We start from the raw sequence: 22,717 nt of genomic DNA, 5'->3' as shown, positions 1-22,717 counted from the left end.
AGCCGCTTTCTTCTATTGGCATTCAAGTTTACAAATATATTCCAGAGAAGAGTGGGAAGGGCAAGACCCAACCCCTGGCGTTAACCTTGGAATTATTTCTCTGGGTATTTATTGATAAAGAATTAGTATTGACATTATTGATTTACTGGGCGAGAAAAGCCCACATTGGCTTAGTGGCTTAGTGACGCCACTGACGCTCCCATAGGTAAAAGGCCAACCACGATTCGACTATCTGTAATCATTATCATTATTATCACTTGTAAAAAATCAACCAGGTTTTAAGAACATAAACTGCAAAATATTTTAAGCTATACACTATACCATGTGGAAATAGTGATGCGGTATAAAAAGAATTGTGGCAGCCTCTAATATGATGAATATAGGTCTATGTATTATTTGGTTTTCGTTAGGAGTTATTTTTGTGTCTTATTTATTCAAAGTTTAAGGGGTTCAGATGATATAAGAGCAGTATTAGTATGCCAAAAATTTATTCATAGCTCATAAAATACAAAATAATACAAAATACTAATGAAACAAATTGTTATACATTATAATCATTATCAGATAATAACTTAAGTGTTGTATAACCAATGATACAAAATACTAAATGTCTCCTTTCACTCAACGAACTGAATGAACCATTACCATATGTTTGTATGCATAACAACTTTTGAAACGACAGAACAGCTGTGAAAGTGAAACAAACCTTTTTGTTTTGTTGATGTGTGCTGTGAATTTCTGTCTATCCGAAGTCACGTCAGATTTAGATTTAGATTTATTTGTGTATTTTCCATCGTAATAATCTTCGAAAGTTCTGTATGATTGATTTTTAATTAACTTAATTGTTAAAATTTAACTAGGGCCTATAATGAAAATGTAGTGTATAGTTATTATTTTCTAATTTTTAAGAGCCTAGTAAGATGTGGGTAAAACCTAAAGAAGTTCTGATTGCCAATGCATTCTGGTAAGGAAAACATTTTTACTTTTGTTTAATAACGGGAATAGCTAATTTTAGACTGAAATAGACTGTATTTGAAATAATAATATCAACCACATATAATATCGTTAGGGAAAATAGGTTTGTTATCTCTCCATAGCTTTTAGGCCTAGTTTCTTGGTTATAATAGCCTAATAATGTAACACTTATAAGCAAGTTTCAGTCTTTCTTTAATTTTTTTCTTATCTCATGAATACTAAAGCTACCATACTGGAGTTGGTTGATAAGCCTATTAGATAGTTTTCAACCGGGCTGAGATTGCTCATTGCGGGGCAGAAAAATGTGTGATTCTTCATATCTTAAACAGACTACTAAGTTAACTCAGGCTATTTAGAAGGCAGCAAAACTATAACTTATTAGGTAATCTACTGTATATACTTAGACAACAATGTTTGGATATTCCTTATTAGCTACCAGTGGCCTATATAGGCCTATTAGGGTAAATTTTTGTGCCGTCTGCTGCCCGTCCACCATGTCCAGGCTTATATTTTCCATCTACCATAGGGTCAACGATGGAAGCCAAAGAATATTCGAATATGACCGCAAATCATATGATTGCATAGACAAAAATTGGGTCTGTTACTTGAGCAAGACAGTGTAAAACAACGTCTAAGGGTGAATGCCCATGCTTATGATGACTAATTAGCCTAAAAACGTTTTAAAATAACTTAAATTACATTTAGGTAAAATCAGGATTACTAGAAAAATACTGGTATGGATCATAAACATAAACAAAATGACGTTGTTGGCCCGAATCCTACTTACTAATAGCATTGAACATATGATTTGGCAGTTCCATTTAAGCAATGTTAAATAATGTTTATTTTCGGGCCAGAACTCAGAACTCAACTTATTAACTCAGAACTCCTAACTTCCTTCTTATCCTAGGCTGAAGGGGGCCCAAGCCTTAGAACAGCCTTTAACCACAGAAAACATACTAGGCCTTACAACCCAGAATGCCAACCGCATGGTAAAAATCATTAAGTAATTTGAGAGAGCTTTGCCTGTCAATTCGTAGGCGCCATCAGCCTATTTACCACACACCATTCTGGGTTATAGTAGTAGCCTACCTATTTTTTCTGTGCTTTAACTTTAATGGGCTCTCCAGCTACCGTACTGAAATTTCATCATTAATTGTGTTGTTTCCGACAGACCATAACTAAGGAGCTACAATAGCCTACTTCTATTTTACAGGACGACTGAACAAGCCAGTCTATATTTCGTTCTCCAGCGTCGTAAAGGCCATGGGAAAACATCAAGCATCACATCTCTCTTTGTGGGGACAATAGATTCTGTGTTTGATACAAAACCACCTCCATACCGCATACTACATCAGACCCCCACTTCTGAAGTCTACTACTGTAAGTAATAGTATATTACGTTAAAAGTTCCATAAAAGATTGGTAAAAAAATGTTGGACGAGTAAGTTAAACATAGGCTACAATATTTTTTGCCATGCTACTTACCTATTCTGAACTAACTTAACAATAAAAAAAATACAAATCCGTTTTTTAATCCTTCCAACTAAAGGTCTTAACAATCACTAAGTTACCTAGGCTACTTATAATTTCTAAGAGAGGTTGTGTTTTTGTTTGTAACAACTCATTGCCAATTATAATCAGCTGGCGTCCGGTAAAAATTCATTACAGTGATGTAGTTTGTAATAAAATCCCATTTGATTATGCGTGCGGCAAAAAGCTGTTTTCCGGAATAGATCCTTGCGAGAAAAGTCCAGAAAAACAGTGTAGTGTGGCAAAAAAGTATAATCTGCCTGTGTACAAATGTATATCAATAGGTAGCCTACATAGCCTACCAAACAAGTTAACCCTCCAAAATACTTAATGGCTTAAATAATTTACTAAAACCTTCAATTAAAAGTAGGTTAGGTAGCCTAAGGTAATTTAATAAAAACAATACATTGTGAATTACGTAAATTCCCCTAGCTCGTTTTGCCCAAGTTACAAACACGTCAATCAAAACATAAATTTTTATCTCTGTCTCATTAAATTGTTTTGGCTAAAGGTACACCTCTTAACAGGCTGTCATGATTTATTGTATAAGAGCATGTGGAAATATCGGTTAGGCCTACCGCACACGAGAGACTTTTTGTCGGCCGACTGTTGGCCATCTGTCTGGCTGGAGTCGGGTGGACAATCGAAAAGTCGTCAAGACTGATTGGTCGTTGACTATGGCACGACTGTTTCTTTCTTTTTTCTGTCTTTCGAGTGTCAAAAGGATGTATATGACAGAAACCGCTGTCATATGTGCGTTACTGATAAGATTTTGTGCAAGAAAACTTAAGAGAAAATACTGGGTGTATCCAATTTTATAGTCCGAGAACCTTGAAAACTTAAGACTTAAGAAAACTTAAGAGAAAATACTGGGTGTATCCAATTTTATAGTCCGAGAACCTTGAAAGGCCAGATTTACCTCTATACTCGGATTTGAGGAAATATCCGGACAAATTTTTCCATGTACTCATGAATGAGTGTTGATTATTTTAGCCAATTATTAAAACCCCGGCTTCAAATACCTCATCCCATAACTTTTAGGGAATAAGCTGTAACCGTAGGTCTCATGGTGAGACCTGGTCCTGGGACCGATTTACCTTTTCGGTTTGATGTCCGCAGAGGCCAAAAGCACCATCCGTTCAAATTCACACACACACATATATATATATATATATTTGTCCGTTAGCACGATAACTCGAAAAAAAATTATCCGATTTTGATGAAATTTGGTACAAACGTGTAAATCTACATGTATTTTATTCGAATGAGTTTGCAAACCAGCATGACTATGGGAACGGGGGTTTATCGGGTAAAAATGGGGGTTTCCCATTTTGCAGAGCTAATTTTGCATACCCTAGCTAATTTTGCATAGCTAATTTTGCATCTAAATTTGCAGAGCTTGAAAAGAAATAATTTAGCATGCTAATTGTTATCATAATGATTACAAGAAAATTCCAAAATATTTAAAGTTAAAATTTTCATGTTATATATGTAGAACAAGTAAACTGTTGTAGTTTGCTTGTTTATGGATGTATTTTCATAAAACTTGGCAAATATATTTATTTTATACTCAGCTATTAATGTTTCACTAAAACACACCCTGAATACCCTCCCTGTAGCAACAAACCTAGGTACTCATTTATCCTAATTTTATTGAAATAGATTAAATAAAAAATTAAATCAGGCAAATGGGAATTCACTTAGTCTGCAGGTTAGCTACAGCGGGGGTATTTTTTACTATGACCAAATACTCTTTCAAAGTCTTTTTATAAAGAGGGGACCGTGCCTCAACTTCATCGATAAGTTTATCAACTTTCTCGTCCCTCAAAACACTTGCACTGGTGGTTGTCGAAGCCATAATAATAACAATAACACACAAATAGTAATACTTATCATAATAACAATAATAATACACACTCACAAGTGTGTATATATATAATATATTATATTATTCATGTAATAATAATTGTACTTACATGAATAAAGGATATTTTGATTTGATTTGATTTTGACACATGATAACAATGCACTCGACTGTCAGACAGACAGACTTTTTAGTCGTCAGTGTGCGCGATCAAACTTATCTCCATGCCTTTATCAATAAGACACGACAGTTGAGTCGGGGAGCAGTCGGCGAAAAATCGGTTAGCACCAAACTGCCCCGACTGTCTGCAGACAGTCTTCCGACTGTCTTGCTGCGGTCGGCCCGTGTGCACGCTCAGATTTACCACTATGGGGCCGACTTTGACTCCCGACTACGACTAAAAAGTCGGCCGACAAAAAGTCTCGATCGTGTGCGGTAGGCCTTAGAGTGCATCAGGACTTCTGTTTCAGAATCCTGGGTTCAAATCCCATTAATCACTGATACCTACATATATTTGTTAGACCTATGCGATAACGTTGTGACCTAGTAGTTCTAAGCTAAATTTTAGCTGCAGAAGCACATACTTAAATAAAAGATATCGGCTAAAGAAATGAACCTGAATGAACTTCCTGTATTGACAAAATCCCCCTAGTAAAGGACGTAGGCTACTGTATGAAAGTAAACAAATTAACAATCATTCTTAACTTGGGGTTTAAAAAACATACATATTCTGTTGTGTTAATAGAATTAATATAGGCCTAATCTAAATATATGACATAAGGAACTGATTTACAGGTTTAACTATCACTGTAATATTTAAAAACAAAATAAACCTTAAGAGTTTGTTCATGGGTATGCACTATTATTGCTAAAATGTGAATGTACCGGTAATTCATGTCAGTCAAAAAATTGTGTTTTAGTGAGGAAGAAAATTCATGTGCTGGTTGTGAACTTTTTTAAACAGTCTGTAATATAATATCTCTTTAACACGTTCGCTGCTACGGACGTTCCGGAACGTCAGCCGGGCCACGGCGCCAGGAGCTAAGAACGTTCCAGAACGTCACCGTTCATTGTTGTTTAACGTTGCTATGGATAAGCCAGCACGTCACAAGCGTTCTATATTTCTTTGCAGCTCGTACGGACGTACTTTTCTGACAATAAAAAATATAGTTTCCCAAATCACCACCAGGGTCGTTTGGAACAGGGCTTTGTTTTACCTCTTTCCTGCTAGATAGCGACACTACTTTACTGACTGTAACCTGGGTAGTGCTGCTATCTATCAGAATCACTTAGTACTATATCCAAAGCCAGTTTTATTGCAGAACATTGCCATCCAGTATAACTACTGTTGTTTTTACTGAAATTCAGTGTATCGGTGGCAATGTCACGCAGCGGCCGAGCGTTAGTTCAGCAACTGGCGCCGTCCCGGCATCTAGCGCTCAGCAGCGAACGTGTTAACAGCAATTTTATTGAATCAGTGCATTGAATTTGTGAATAATTTATCTGAATGGCAGTAAGTGAGTAAGTGCTCACGTTATTACTACAATCAATGTTTTCATAGAAAAAATAATATTGTATATTGACAGCCTACACATAATAAGAACCAAAAACAACTGGTTATCATTTTTGGCCCTGACCTGTTAAGTTCTCTGTTGATAATATATGTTAAATAAACAGGCAAAAGAGAATCTACTAGTGCATGGATATCAAAAAGACTTGGTAAAATTAATTTCAACAAGGTTGTTCTTTTTAATATCCTACAATATATAAAAAAAGAAAAGTATAGTATTAAGGTTTGTCTAAATGAAAGCTCATTCTAGGCCATATAATAGTGTCAACTTGTATCTTTATTATTGTTGTTTAATTCAAACTAACTGCTGCAAAACAGTGTATGGACAGTTGATAAGCTTATCAAAAACTGATAAGTCGGTCAAGTTCCAGGTTGCATTGTGACTTTATATTGTCTGGATGCAGTAAATGTGGTTCAAATAGGAAATTTTTTTTAAATATTCAGTTTTTAAAGAAAAATATGCATGCAAGGCCTTCAGGACGTTTGATCGAAATTACTTAATTTAAATTTCAACCGAGGTATATTTTCTGGATTTCGTCCTTGAGTTTTTATCACTATGACCTGACAAGTAAGCCGTACAGTGGCAAACAAAATTTGTTTAATCCAGTTTTAATGGAATGTAAGAAATTATAAATGGAATTTGTGATGATGATTTGCTCGGATGAACGTTGTTGCAGTTTGATTAGCCTATCAGAAATTTTAGGCATGCTTCTTAAAGTTAAAAAGACTGGATAATGCAGCAGTATTCTGAATAAGGATGAATTTTGTTTAGAGTAGGTTGTCTAAGTAGGTTAGGTATTTTTTGTACAGTGCTTTTGCTGCCCAAAAACATTCTCATGGTGTTGTACTCAAATTGATTCATAGTAGGGGGGGACTTTTAGCACGTCATTGTAATATTTAATAAAATATTATTGATATCCAAAATAAATCATTAATCTATGGAATCATTTTACTACCTAAATCGACCCTAAAGTTCTGTAATCTAAGATATTATTTATTTTTATAATTTTCTCACAACGAATGAAAACCTTTATGTTTACATGACCACTTTGAAACAGCAGAACAGGTAAAACCGCGTTTAAACCCCAGCTCACAACAAAATGTTTAAAACCAGAACTGGAACAATTTGTTTCCGATTTCTTGTGGAAAACAAAATTTCTGTTGTAGACACAGTAAAACTGTTGAAAAAAGTTATGTGCTTTGGAGTGTTGTAAACTCGTATCTATATCACCTGGAAACATCGGTTTTGAGTTGTCTTATAAAAAAGCCGAGGCTAATTTATTTATTTTGTTGAAGTGTGATGCAAATTTATGTATAAAATCTGAACTGGCATACAATTTTGATTCGTTATTATTTAGTTCATAGTTACTATTATCAGTGTACAAACATAGAAGTAAGGAACAGAGGATACATTCCATGGTACACTTAAGTGGTGTCTAGGCCAACACCTCCCTCTCGCCCTCATGTACTACAACGCTCATAGTGGAGGAAGACCATGTGTCCTGTGCGATAGGAATTCCTGCACAGTGCCTGCCGTTTTGGCCCTTCCTTGCTTGTCACAAGTATTTTTCCGGCACAACATACCGGAGCTGAAAGCGCACGGTTGTCCCATCAACATGTGTCCTCTGTACCTTACTTCTCTGTGGTGCAAGTAATACAGGGTGGCGCAAAGAAACGGGAAATTTTGAATCCGTTGTTGGTACACCTGTATGTCTTGTAGGAATGTGAAACTGAAGTCATGACGCCAAGTAGTAATGGATATTTAGTTGAGATGGAGCAGTGGAGTGGTGCGGAGAGTGCAGTCACCGTGAGAGCGTATTACAAAAATGGTGACAGTGCATCAGCTGCAAATGTTTGGATGTCTGTCACTTTCATTTAAATGGACATGTCAATAAGCAGAACAAAATCCCACTGAACTTCATCAACGTTCGTTACTCAGTCCCAAAGTTACTGTATGGTGTGCAGTGGATAGTCTTGGTGTGATTGGACCTTACTTTTTTTAGGATGAAGATGGCTCCACTGTAACCGTCATATCTCAACGTTACTTTCATATGCTGGAGAAATTTTTTTGCTCCACGGCTTCATACTTTTCCAGATATTGAAATCCAGCAAACCTGGTTTCAACAAGACGGAGCCACCTCACACACTGTAAATCTGTCAATGGCTGCATGGAGAAGTTTTTTTGTGGAGTGCATAATTTCAAGGAACGCTAACGTCGTTTGGCCTCCAAGGTCTCCAGACTTCTCAGTGTGCGACTTCTTTCTATGGGGACATCTAAAGAGCGTTGTGTACCTGACTAGGCCAAGAAATCTTATTGAGCTCAAGACTCAGATCGAAGAACATGTCACCAACATCCCAGAGGACACATTGCGTAGCACGATGCTAAGTCTTCAAAATCAATTGAACGAATAGGCCCTAAAGACAGCACTTAACTGATGTGATTTTTAACTTTATTCCTATTTCCAACATTTCTTATGTATTTTCCACAATTGACCAACACATTTTCACCATCAAGGATTTTTTGTACAATTTTCTTGGATTATTATGATTATTTTAAAATTTCCCGTTTCTCTGCACCACCCTGTATTATAAGTTTTAAAACATTTGGATAGTAATTAGAAACTCGATTTTTTTGTTTTAACTATTTAATTTATGTTTTAGTAATCGCCTGTTCACTTACTCTGGCCGAGATACAGAAGGACTGGGAATGGCTGCAAGAGAATCTCGACTGTTTGTCTTCGTTTGAGAAGGAGGAGGACGTCACAGAGTTTGTATGCTGCAAGATCAACTCCATGATCGCCAACCACCAAAATGAAGCAATTGCATTCGAAGGTGTGTAGCAAATTTTGTCAGAACTGTCACAAATTTTTCTCTCTTCTTTCAAAATTCAATTCCTTATTCGCAATCACCACTATAAATAGTATGATTTTACAATCATGCATGGACAAATATTGTTTAGTCTAAATGATTCTCTCAAAATACAATCTATATACAGTAGAACCCCTCATATCTGACCTCGGAATAACTGACTCCTCGGGATATCAGGTCTAGTGTCCGACCGTCTACTTGTTTCATGTCCTGGGCGATAATGCCGAGGGCGATCGCTTGCCCGAAAGGCTGATCGCGGATGTTGCCATAATTGCGGCAGACAATCACCATTGACGCCGATAACAGGTGTTTTTGCAGTCGCGGGAGACGATTACCGAAGTCGCGGAGACTGCAAGTTACGCTCTTGGTAGTTGTCACGGTCGCGGGGAACAATTTCCAATGTCACGGAAACTGGAGGTTATGCTCCTCCCGATAAATGAAATGAAATGAAATGAAATGTTTATTCGTCACATAAGTTTACAAGATTGTGATTTTCACATATAAACATATGACATGTCAATACCACTTTACAATCTAATAATACCTTATGCTAAATTCTTTGTTTTTATCAATCCATAAAACCTAAAGCTAAGTTTTTATAAAATCATCTAGGGAATAAGGACACAAGAGAATGAGATAAGATTTTAGTTTTCTTTTAAAGGATGACATATTTTCTTCAGTTTTAATTTGATCTGGGAGGTTATTGTAAATTTTCCTACCCATGTACCATGGCGATCCTTCATACAGAGCTGTTCTATGCACAGGATATTGAAGATCATTCCTGTGTCGGGTGTTATATTGATGAGTGTAATTTTTCAACATAAATTCCTTATAATTTCTTTTTACAAAGATGCACAGTTGAAAAATATAAACTGCATAAATTGTCAAGAGTTTCATCTGAATAAAAAGGGGGCGGCAAGAGGAACGTGGTCTGGTATCAGCTAAAATTCTAACGGCAATTTTTTGTAAGATAAAAATATTCTTGGTAATGGGGGAGCTGCCCCATGAGATAATACCATAGGAAGACCTAGACATAAAATAAGAATGATACACAGCAAGAGCTGCATGCAAACCCGAAGACTTATAAACCACCCTTAGACCAAACAGTGCTTTTGCTAGAGACAAGCTAATTTGTATTTGATGATCAGACCATTTTAGATTTTCATTTATGTTTACACCCAGGAATTTAGTATTTGCAGAAGATTTTATGGAATCACCTGATTTTAGTTTGATTGTTATCTCACCTACCTTCAGTTGTGGATTATGGAAATGAAGAAGATGAGTTTTGGAACAGTTTAGATGTAGTCCGTTTTGTGCAAACCAAGTTATCATGGAATCTAAATCTCGGGATGCAATGTTAGTTGCAGAAAAAATAGAAGGTGCTCTTACTAGCATTGTTGTGTCATCAGCGAATTGAATAATTTTGGAAGAAATTGAAAAAGACAAGTCATTGATGTAGAGGATGAACAGAAGAGGCCCCAATTTAGATCCCTGCGGAACACCATGGGTTACTGAGCTCCATTCAGAAAAATGTTTGACACCGGATTTATCTTTGATGACAACCTGCTGATATCTGTTAGTGATGTAACTAGAAAACCACGAAAAAGATGATCCAGATATCCCATACAATCTCAATTTCTCCAAGAGAATGTCATGCCTGACACAATCAAAGGCCTTAGACAAATCACAGAAAACACCAAAGGTTCTCTGTGATCCGTCCAAGGCCTCCACTGCCTCAGAAACTAGATTGACTATTGCATCAGACGTGCTTCTCTCCCTCCGAAAACCAAATTGATTCTTGTTCAATAAATTGTTTGATTCAAGAAATGGAACAATTTGTGAGAGAACAACCTCTTCAAATATTTTTGAAAACACAGGTAAGAGAGCCACTGGTCGGTAGTTTGAAATTTCTTCCGAGTCCCCCTTTTTAAATATAGGTATAATTTGAGCATACTTCAATTTGTCGGGGAAGACTCCTGTCAGCAGTGAAATGTTGATAGAATGAGTGAGTGGTTTTATAATTGAAGAAGCCAATGATTTTATTACATTTGTAGGAATTTCATCCCAGCCAGTTGAACTTTTATTCTTTAATCGATTGATGCAGGAGATAACATCGGATTCAGAGACAATCTTAAATTCAAATGCATGTGGGACATTTAGAGTTGCCATTTTTGCTTTGGCTATTGAATCTGCCACCGAAACCTGGGACTGAAACTTATTTGCTACACCAATGAAGTGATGGTTCATGCAATCAGCTACTTTTATAGGATCGTCAATAACCTCCCCATTAATTTTGATTCCTAGACAAGGTTGTTCTGTTTTACAATTTGTACCAATTTCTCTCTTTACAATGCTCCATGTTGTTTTACCTACATTATCACTATTCTCTAACAAATTTAAGTTGTACCTCATTTTGGCTGCCCAAATTACTTTCTTAAAAACCTTCTTGTAATTTTTAAAGTATTCTAAGAAAACAGGATTTGTATTATTTCTAGAAATTTTATAAAGCTCCCATTTTCTTTTACTGGATATTCTAATACCTTTTGTTACCCATTGATTATTTCTCCCATTTGTTGACAGAGATTTCTGTTTAATTGGGCAATTATTCAAAAAAGAATCATAGAATATTCCAAAGAAATTATTGAAACTACCATTAGAACTAAGGTTTGACATGCAATTAGTCCAGTTCTCTTCAATCAGACCGTTTAACATACCAAGAACGTTTTCCTTCTTTATGACCCGCTTCGACAAGTATTTTTTACATTGGTTAGGCCTTATTTCATTTCTTTGACAAATTACCTGACCTAAGTGGTCAGATATCCCAAAGTCCACTACTTCACAAACCTTATCAATACTATTTACATTTGAAATTACATTATCAATACAAGTGGCTGTAGTTGGTGTTATTCGAGTATACTCCTTGATCATGGCATTGTACCCAAAAGACTGAAACAAAGTTTTAAACCTAACACATTTTTCATCATCAATTTGCATGTCTATATTAAAATCCCCACTTATGTATATTGGACACAAATGTTGTTCTGCCTCAAGGTGCTGTAATAGTTTTTCAAAGCTTGAGAAAAAAATCTTTAGGTTTTGGTCATTCGGAGTCCTGTAAATTACAATGTATATTGTTTTGGTTGACTTTTCATTACTCATTGTTTCAATAGCAGTGCATTCAAAAGCTTCTTCAATTGCCATAGAATCAATATCTTTCCTTTCTTTAAAAGTGATATTATTTTTTGCAAAAATACATACCCCTCCCCTACTTTTTACATTTCTGTGGTAAACTGAGGCTAGCTTATAGGAGGAAAAACAGTTAGGCAAGTGAACATCATTTGTATCCATCCAATGTTCTGACAAACAAACAATTTCTGGTTCAAGTTTTAAATGATCTAAAGTAACTTTAAAGACAACAAATTTACTTAAACTTGATCCCTGAATATTTAAGTGAGTTAACAAACATTTTTTTAGAATATTTTTTTTATATTTTACATTAAACTTTACATTTTTTAATTGTTTTGGCTTATTTACACGTTTATCTAAAGCTAAGTTACATACACTTGGGTTGCTGACGTTAAGTTTTTTTGAAGATCACTACTATTTACATTAGTATTTACACTACAGGTACTACTTTTATCAAAAGACATTTTGTCAGTAGAGGTTGTTGTCACACCTTCAGTTGTGTTGACCGTGATGTCTGCTGAAGCACCACTTCCTGACTCATCGGTTTTGTTCATGGCATTAAAGATGTTAAGTTTTATTTTATTTACAAAATCATTGTAAGAAAGCCCACTTCGGAGAGTTCTGGAAGAGTTCTCATCATTCACTACTATGATCACTTTGGCATTTGTCCTTTGTTGCAGCTGGCATATTCTGGTTACCATGTGCTCGACAGGAACATTATCCCTGACACAGCCCGCTGGTGAACAAACTATTAACTTTTGGCCTTTCTGTCTTACGTCCTGTTCCAGAGAATCGAAAGCTTTGTCATAATCCCTGATGTCTGGTTTACTGTAATATTTAGGTTTGGTTACTAATCCATATACTGAAACTTTGTTAATTTTTTGATAAGTTAGGTGTGAGTGTACAAAATCTGTTGTTAAGGGTTTCTTGAAATGTTTTTTAAATGCTGTCGCTACACCTGCACTCATGTGCCTGTCACTGTCAACGTCAGCAGAGATACAGTGAACAAAAGCTACCTCTTCTTCATCTCCTAGCTTGTGTATTGCGGCATTCATGTCTGCTTCGACAACAATGACAGGGTCATCGTCAGAGGGTAGTCTCATCTTCTGTTTGTTGACTGTGGATGGATTGAAGCAGCAGTCCTGGAGTGATTTTAGAATTTCTTCAGCAATCTTCCTTTTGCCCTTCTTGTTGAAGTGTAGACCATGGTTCGTGTATAGGTGACGAGGCAGAAGATGAAGTTCTAGCAGTTTATTGTTCCCCTTTGAGCAATTCATTTTTGCAATTAGCTTATCATTTATGTCACTGATTTTGTTGTCTAATCTCGGTTTGTCGTGGCGCATAGGCAGTGAGGCAAAAACAAGGTTTGTGTTTGTGGTACCTAACAGCAAATTATCAAAGTCGCTCATCAGACTCTCCATTCTTCGGGTTTCCACATCATTGGTCCCACCAATCACCAGAATAAAGTCATTTTTATTAAAATCTTTTGAAAGGTCCTTAACATCCTTTATAACGTCAGCTAATAGTGCTCCCGGTTTTACCATTGCAGACACATTTAAGTTAGTTTTACACTGCACAAGATTGCTCAGACCTCGACCATGGCTATCAGCCAATATCAGTAGTTTAGATTTACATTTTAGTTGTTTATAAACAACTGGCTTATTTTTCTTTGGTCTAGTATTAGACTGGAATGCAGGTGTTTTCTCATGTAAAATTTGTGCATCAGACACGTATTGTTCTGGTACGCTGTTGTTTATCCGACCTTTTGGCCGTTTCGACCATGGCCCAGTCCCGTCATTGTCGGATATGAGGGGTTTTACTCTATTGACTTTTCACTAATAATATTATAAGTAAAACAATTGCTATCGGCCTATTATTTTCATTTATTTTTTCCCACAATTATTGCTGCGGTACAAGTATTTGCGGTTTAAATATATTTTTAACTTCTCTAGGTTATTATGCTAAAGTGAAAATAAACCAGGCTGCAATAACTAACCTGCATAAGTTCACTTAAAACTTCTTTCTGTAGTGTGTAATCAAAAATTGTTTTTCAGACGAAGAAACCAAAGCATTCAAGAATGCCTCCTCAAAATTTCGCCGGACATTCAATTTACCTGTGGAAGATAAACTAGTTAGTTATTATTCATGCAGGTAAGTTATTTAAATAATCTTGACTATGTAGATATTAATACAGTACGGTAATCTTATCAATAGGGGATAACATTTTTTGTAAGATAAAAAAATAATTTTTAAAAGCCGCAGAATTAGAACTGTTGGCTTAAATCTGATGCCTATGCTCCGTAAGTGAGTAAAAAAGCAAACATTAAAACCATCCCAATCTTTTAAGAGTACAAATTAATAGAATCTCATAATAATCTGTATGTTATTAAAAATTGTTAGAGACCAATGTAAAATTGTTGATAAAATGATATTTCATGTAAAAAATTTAAATTTACTTAAATCAATATACAGGGTTAGTAAAAAGTGTGAAGACCCCCGTTTATTTTTGTAACTGTCCATACTACAAAAACTAAACTCGGCACACCTTCATGGCATGTTATGAAGTACCTTTTGGACATAACCGCCACTTGGTGTACATCCCCAACATGTGGGATTTTGGGGGAAACTCAAGAATTTCAAATACAAAGACCCATCGAGTGACCCCTCATTTTGAAGGTCCTGGTAAAAGAAAACCAACAACGCAAACTATACTCTGTTCAAACAGCTGTGGCACCTGACGGATTAGGATACCCCATGGAAACTCTTGGGATCTCCTAATCCCTCAGGTGCCACGGCTGTTTGAACACACTATAGAGGTCTCTATCTCAATCCAGTAAAAAATGGCAGCCAATTGAAATTCTCAGAAGTTAAATTTAACTTACAGCTTTCCAAGTCTGGAGACCCCCTGTAAATTTTGTAACGGCTCACACTAGGAAAACTAACATCTACACACCTTTTTGACATGTAACGAAGTACTTTTTAAACCTAATAGCCACTTGGTTCCCAAACCCAAAATGGGGGATTTTGGGGGAAACTCAAAAATTGTAAAAGTTAAGCCCCAGTGAGTGACCCTTCATTTTGAAGGTCGTGGTAAAAGAAAACTAACAACACAAACTCGAGGTCGCTATCTCTCTCCAGTAAAAAATGGCAGCCAATTGAATATAAAATTGCAAGTTATTTCTGATTTCTAAAGATTTCAATCAGCTGCCATTTTTTACTCAATGGGTCTTAACTTTTAAAACTTTTGAGTTTCCCCCAAAATCCCCCATTTTGGGTTTGGGAACCAAGTGGCTATTAGGCTTAAAAAGTACTTCATTAAATTTCAAAAAGGTGTGTAGATGTTAGTTTTCCTAGTGTGATCCGTTATAAAATTTACAGGGGGTCTCCAGACTTGGAAAGATAAATTTAACTTCTGAGAATTTCAATTGGCTGCCATCTTTTACTGGATTGAAATAGAGACCTCTAGTTTGCGTTGTTGGTTTTTTTTACCAGGACCTTCAAAATCAGGGGTCGCTCGATGGGTCTTTGTATTTGAAATTTTTGAGTTTCCCCCAAAATCCCTCATTTTAGGGATGTACACAAAGTGGCGGCTATGCCCAAAAAGTACCTACTTCATAACATGCCACAAAGGTGTGCCGAGTTTAGTTTTTCTAGTATGGGCCGTTGAAAAAATAACAGGGGGTCTCTACATTTTTTACTAACCCTGTGTAGCAGCACAGGCCATCAGGTTTGCAGATGATAAAGGTTTAAACTCTTAAAAAAAAGTTTAGCTTAAATGTCCATTTGTTTTGCAAAGGGTAGGGTAATATCCAAACAAAATAATGTGTGTAATACCTCTGAATATCCACAAGAGGAAAATATAACTTCAATAGTAGCACAATATTTGTGAAAATATTGACCTGTATTCATTTTGGGTATAAAACTAGCTACACTACAGCCCTAGTCTCTAAAAATGGGTCACCGCTTACCCAATAATATATAAAGTTAATAGAGCTACATTAATTTGGAAAGTTTAATTTTAGTTTTCTGAAAAATTAAAACTATAGTGTGTGTTACATTTTTTTTGTAGTGAATTCAATAACCTCCATACATACACTTTATACCTTAAAGGTAAAAATCTAAAGGAAAAGAAAAAAAATGTATCACAAATTTAACTTGTTTCCAGTTACCTGAAGGGCAGGTTACCCTTCCAAGGCTGGATGTATCTGTCTGTCTCCCACTTGTGTTTCTACGGCTACATCCTCGGCACGGAGAAGAAGATAATCATCCGATGGACCGATGTTACAGAACTAGAGAAGACCAGCGGATATTTGTTTCCAGACTCAATAAAAATCTCTACCAGAGATAACACGGTTAGGAATTAGTATAATTTTATAATAATTAGGGATGGACGGGATTGAGTTTTTAGTTCGGGACAGGATTGAGTTTATAGTTTGGGACGGGATTTTTGATTTCCTTCCCGATTTTCGGGACGGCATTTTTTTCTGTGCATAAAAAGGGTTTGTTTTAAAAGTCTTGAGTATTGCAGTTTTAAAAAAAGACAAACAAAATCAATTTTTACCATTTGTAAATGACTTGCAATCACGCTGTGATCGTCGGTATGGCTCGCAGTCACGGCGCGATCGTCGAAATGACTTCGACTCCTGCGTTCGCGGAACTATCGTGAACATCTCTCGTAGTAGTGATGTAATCGTCACTCGTGAAACGGCAAAATCCCTGACAATCGGATCAAATCACGCCCCGAAAAATTCCCGAATCAAATGTAATCCCACCCTGAAAATTGAAAATATTTTTTCCAGAAAATTCTCTGAAATTTCAGGACCGGCAGGATGGATTTTACATTAAAATGGACGAACCCTAATAATAGTAAAATAAAAAATATAAATACTGTATTAGGGATGGACGAGATTGGATTTTTAGTTCGAGACGAGGTGAAACGGGATTTTCCTTCTCATTCATAATGGGAAATGCACGTTCGACATTTTAACCTTATTTTGTAACATTGTTTAATACCTACTGATTTATGGCAGATGACTGGTTAAATACAAAAATAATAATTTTAGGCAAGAATATTTAAAATCTTTTATTAAAAAACATCAATAAAAATAACCAATATTAATTAGGCCTACCTTATTAAAAATAACACACGCATAAGAAACATGGTGATATCAGTTAGGATATATAGGTAGTTCAACCATAGACTAACCAACACAAGTAGACTTCTCATCCCATTGTAAATTTTGAAGCACACTTTTCTTGTCTAGTTAATGTACAGTGACACTGGGCGCTAGTGTCGACGAAATTTTGTTTCTATTATTTTAGAGTTAATTTCTTGATTTGTGCTTAACTGTTTGGTTATATAACTAGGGGACACATTATTGTTTATGATTAGATCGTATTTGGTTAAACGAGGTTTTAAATTACTGTAATAACAGGAAACATATTATAAACAAAACACAACCTCTACATAAACCGTACAGAACTTACAATAAAATTGTCTTCAGCTGTTCCATAAGGATGAGAAATCTACTAAGGGAGTGTTTTATCTATGGTTCAACTTTGAAAAATACAAAATTTAGCAGTCTGAAACATAAGTTTTACTAATTAAGAATTAAATTACAATAGTAGAACTTTGAACATACCAAATTTATAAGTCTCAAACATCAGTCTTACTAGTTAAGTATCAAGTAACCATTTTTCAGTCTTGTGTTATTTTTAAAATGATTTTGGCGTGACTTGTTTTGGCTATGCTTAAAAAACTTCTCATCATGATCATTTGCAATGTCAAAACAATAAATTATAAAACAATTAAAGCAATATTTAAAGTATATGTTAAGAATATATTAAATAAGAATGCCTTCGCAAAAGGAAACGCAACATTAACACACTCCTGTATTGTGGGTTTAGCATTGACTTTCTGCGGGCGTTTTAAAAGTTTTTTAAAATTCAAATTCAATTTCAAATTCAAATATATTTATTATGGAAATTACAACTGCTTGGCCTCACCAAGTTTTAAAAACTTGTCGGTGAGGTCCAATTGATACAATATAAGGCTAACAAACAAATAGTTTAAATTTTTTTTCCTTTTTTATTTTTTTTTGAACAAAGTTTTCTTAATATACTATATTTCTACGGCGGTTTGTGGCAGGCACTTTAACTTAAAACAAAGTAGTTGGCAGCACACTAAAAAATCTAAAATATAGTAACATAAATATTGCTTTATAATCTACGGAATTCTTTTTGGATTGCTCATATTTGGTCCTCTTTGTTTTTCATGGTTCGTTTTATTTAATTTTTTTATAAATTCGATTTTTGAATACATATAATTATAAATATTCAAGGGGCTGATGCTCAAACTGCTTATGGCTCAAATCGTTTGAGTAGAACGGGCGGAAAAGGGATCTACCAGAGAAAACTCGTATTGTATTAAGTATATACTAGCAGACGCGCACTAAGCATTCACACTGAATCCCTCTCAAATCCCACTCATTGAAGAACACAACATACAGTTAATACTGCGTAGTAAGTACATTGTTGTTAAGTAGTCGGAATAGATGTGGGTTTACATTTTAGCTATATTAACTTTTTCAAAATATAATGTTAAGTTATTTACATTTTACAAGTTTACAGACCTCTTTGAACACTATCTTTGAAGTAATAATATGGCGATGTACGGTTTTTGTGTTGATGGCTTTGCTTTTACACAGGTATAGATTTCCCTGAAAAAGCGCACCCTTGGCAAAGCCACACACAACTGAATGTGTAAAAAAACGGGGTCTGGCACGTACTGTAATCCTTCCTTTGTTAGTGTCTGTCCGCCAGTCCATGTGCCTTATTTAAAGTCAAGACAAAGGTAACTTCTTAGTCAGTTTGAAAGGATTTCGGATTAACTTATTACGTAGTTTGACCGCCGTCAGCCAACTTTTCTTTAATAGTGTAGGTGCCCAAGAGAGCACCAACCAATCTTAGACCCTGCTTAGCCCTCTCATCAACTTGATAATAGAGTTCTTTTTAGCATGGGTTTGAGAGGTGATGAACCTAAAGAGCTGAGTTCAAAAACTTGAATGGGTACAAAAAAACCTTCTACGTCCCTTGTTAAAGAATAAAACTGAACTAGTAGACTTAAAACTGAGTAAAATCTAACATAAGTTTATACAAATTAAAAATTAACGCTCCTTCTAAAATTTTAAAGTTCATCAAGGGAATACAATACCTTGTTGATGAGAAATGTTTTAAGACCCCTCTTAAATCCCACCATGCTTTTTGCCGATTTAATTTCATTCGGAATTTTGTTGTAAAATTTGGAGCCGGTATAACTTGGTTTTTTACTGTAAAGTTCTAATCTGTGGCGGTTTAGAGCAATGTTGGTTTTGTTTCTGGTATTGTAGTGGTGGTGTTCACCAGTTAACGCCAATTGAGAAAATCTGTTTTTAACATATAGAACTGTTTCATAGATGATGTACAATCCATATACTGTCATTATTTTTAATGGTCTAAAATGCTCTTTTGAAGTTCTCAAGTCAAGGTCCAAAATAATTCTTAAAGCTCTTTTTTGTAATTTTAGGATTGTGTCTAAGTTATTGATAGATGTAGCGCCATACAGAGATATTCCAAAAGAAATAACAGATTGTATGTACGAAAAGTATATTGATTTTAATGTTATTCGATCAAGAAGATTTTTTAATCTAGTAAATGCAAATAGACCAGATACAGTTTTTTTAATTACTTTGTTTGCTTGAGAATTCCAAATTAAATTTTTGTCAATTTCAAATCCTAAGAATCTAATATTTTCTAATTCTTTAATAGGTTTCTGATTAATTTCTAGTGAAGGATTAATTGAAAGTCTTGTCTGACGGGTCTCAAAACTTATGAACTCTGTTTTATCTGGATTCAAAAGTAACTGATTGTTTTAGAAAAAAAATTGAAAGTATATCTAGATTAGCATTAGCTGTCTTTTCAATTTCCTCTTCAGAATTAGCGGTAACTGTAAGATTTACATCGTCTGCATAAATACAACCACTGTGTACAAGACTTAGGGCTGCCGCCGTTATGATAAAATAACACCTGGGCCCTGTTTCATAAAACTACTAGTCTAGTATTTACTAGTCCATGGACTAGTAATACTAGTGTATTTTACAAGTCTACGTTTCAAAAACCTACTAGTGTAAAATACTAGTTGCTTGTGTAGGGACTAGTATTACTAGTGTAGACAGCAATGTGTTTCATAAAGTTTTACTCTTGTAAATTACACTGGTAAATACTTGCCATTTTCTAACAACCTCTCTACACCCGTATTACTTAAAGTAGACTAGTATTTTGGGAAAGAGAGTTATTTCATTACTCACATCATAAAAAAATGAATTATTAAGTTCTTTTTGCAAGTGCAAATTGGCTCATGTTAGCAAATTTAAGATAAAAATAGATCTGTGAGTGCTAAAATGATAGGTAATTATTTGATATAAATTACAATCAATAAATGTGGCGTAGTACAAAATGAGAGAAATAGAATTTTATAATGTATGTACAATCGCCCTATTAGAATTAATTATAATTATAAGTTATCAATTTCTGTGAAATTTTAGTCTAATTTTACTTGAGTTAAATTTCATGGTTATATCAACTATTAGCTATCACAGAGAAACGATTTTTAAGCTTTGGGAGAAACCAAATTAAAACCGCATACCGTATTGCATACAAAGATGTAACAAATGTATCAAACATTGCAACATTAATCAGATTATTTTATTTTACACCCAAGGCTCTCGGTTTTATTTAAAGACATTTTAATAGGAAATAATAGTAAGACAATTTTAAAGAGGAGTTGCATTGTATTTTTTTAGGTGCTTATTATTTGCTTCCCTAAATAGCTAAAGCTCTGTGATGTACTTACAATTTTGTAGGCCTATATTTGATTGTTGGGCATTGAACTGAACTGCTTTTCATAAAAATATTACTTTTAATCCATTTTGGTATTCTGAATTTGTTATTCAAAGTAATAAAAAAATTAGACGTTGATTATGTTATTTTAATGTAAAAACATGTAAAAGTTTAATTAATGGAATAAAAAGTATAGTGAGGATTTGAACGAGGGACCCGCCACATGACTATAACGGTGTTGCAATTATTTGTTACATCAATAAGCGTTTAGGCTTATTATTCATGGTTTGTAGACTCAAAATTAGAATATCACCAAATGGTTTTTAACCCAACCTTATGCATTCGAATATTTGAAAACATAGGTAAGGGTTCTTGAAACTGTTCCAATAAACAAAATGTCCTTAGACGATAACACTCAATTACATTAAAAATTTGAGCCTTCTTTTCTTTACTCATAGCAAGCTTAATTTTATATGTCAGAATTAAAAAAAAACTATACAAATCACAGCGAATGCGGCAGCAACAGATCAACTTCCACCCAACTGTTGAGCGCTGCAACTAGGCCTACAACCGGCTACTACAATCACCGTGTTGATTGCAGCGACGCGACGCCGCACCGCGCCATGTACATTGATGAACATAAATAATAGCGGTTTGATAAATAATGTGTGATTGTTTTACTTATATGTCTATATAGTTATTAATTAAAAGAAAACACTGCGTTTCTACAACTATTGACTTTTTGTATCAAATGAAAACAAAATTAAAACCCTTTATAAAGGTGTGATTGAGGTTAGAAATTTATTTTGAAAGTTTACCTTGTAAAGTTGGTCACGTGACTAGTAGTTTTGGTCACGTGACTAGTAAAATACACTAGTATTTACTAGTGGTATAAAAACATTTATGAAACACAAATTAGTAGGACAGGTAAATACGGGACTAGTATTTACTAGACTAGTAATTACTAGACTAGTATTTTTATGAAACAGGGCCCAGTTGGCAAATAGCCTGATGATAATGTCACCAACCTAGCGGGCAATAACGGGGGTTGTTGCCTGAAGATTTAAAGTTAACGTACAGAGAAGATCGTGTACAGAGATGTTCAAATCAAATCAAATCCAAACATCTTTATTTTCATTACATATACATGGGTACAAAATTAGTGTCAAGTATAAAGTACTAAACTAGCCTAGATATAAATAAATTTTAAGTATGAATATCTATTCAATGACTTCCTCCATTGTAAAGGCGTCTTTCCTATTAAATATTTTTTTTTAATTTAGCTTTAAATAATTTATAATTTGATTCCTCCTTTATTGAGGCAGGCAATTTCCTTAGAATTAGTGATCCAGCAATATTCGGTTTCTTTTTGGAGAATTCCAGCTTATAGGTTGAAGTTACAATATCCTTTTTATTTCTTGTATTGTAACTATGTGGCACAACTGCATCAGATTTTATGTTATCTTTTTTAGCTATACATGCTATTTCAAAAGTATAAGCTGCAAAAACTGTTAAAATATTTAGACTTTTGAAGTGAGATTTAACTGAATAATCTTTTTTAAGGTGTAACATAATAGTTCTAATGGCTTTTTCCTGCATGATTAGAATTTTACTAGTGGCTTGTAGGGGCAGTAGCCCCTATGTATATATTGTAGTAATTATTTTGTACAAATTATTAGTCCCATGGGTTACCCTACCTTGATTATCGTTTAACATTATTGTATATTATAATATGTATAGTTATTATAGTTATTACAGTTATTATAGTTATTATAGTTATTATAGTTATTAGTTATTATAGTTATTATAGTTATAGTTATTATAGTTATTATAGCTATTAGTTA

At 34.7% G+C, this 22,717-nt stretch overlaps 1 protein-coding gene across 2 annotated transcripts in view; it reads left to right on the top strand.

The window, feature by feature from the left end:
• The first annotated feature begins 833 nt into the window (after positions 1 to 833).
• LOC128991288 (TBC1 domain family member 9) overlaps positions 834 to 22,717 on the top strand; it is a 74,379-nt gene continuing 52,495 nt past the window's right edge. For both annotated transcript variants that reach the window (XM_054414059.1, XM_054414049.1), the window contains exons 1-5: positions 834 to 964; positions 2,192 to 2,358; positions 8,604 to 8,774; positions 14,051 to 14,147; positions 16,162 to 16,348. In XM_054414059.1, the coding sequence (XP_054270034.1) occupies positions 921 to 964; positions 2,192 to 2,358; positions 8,604 to 8,774; positions 14,051 to 14,147; positions 16,162 to 16,348 (666 nt within the window). In that variant the 5' untranslated portion in view covers positions 834 to 920. The remainder of the gene's footprint in view (positions 965 to 2,191; positions 2,359 to 8,603; positions 8,775 to 14,050; positions 14,148 to 16,161; positions 16,349 to 22,717) is intronic.

This window comes from Macrosteles quadrilineatus, unplaced genomic scaffold (genome assembly GCF_028750875.1).
Source record: "Macrosteles quadrilineatus isolate MER2022 unplaced genomic scaffold, UCM_ALF_1.0 Scaffold_1__1_contigs__length_201487025, whole genome shotgun sequence".
Taxonomy (NCBI): domain Eukaryota; kingdom Metazoa; phylum Arthropoda; class Insecta; order Hemiptera; family Cicadellidae; genus Macrosteles; species Macrosteles quadrilineatus.
This window is presented reverse-complemented; position numbering and strand designations above follow the sequence as displayed.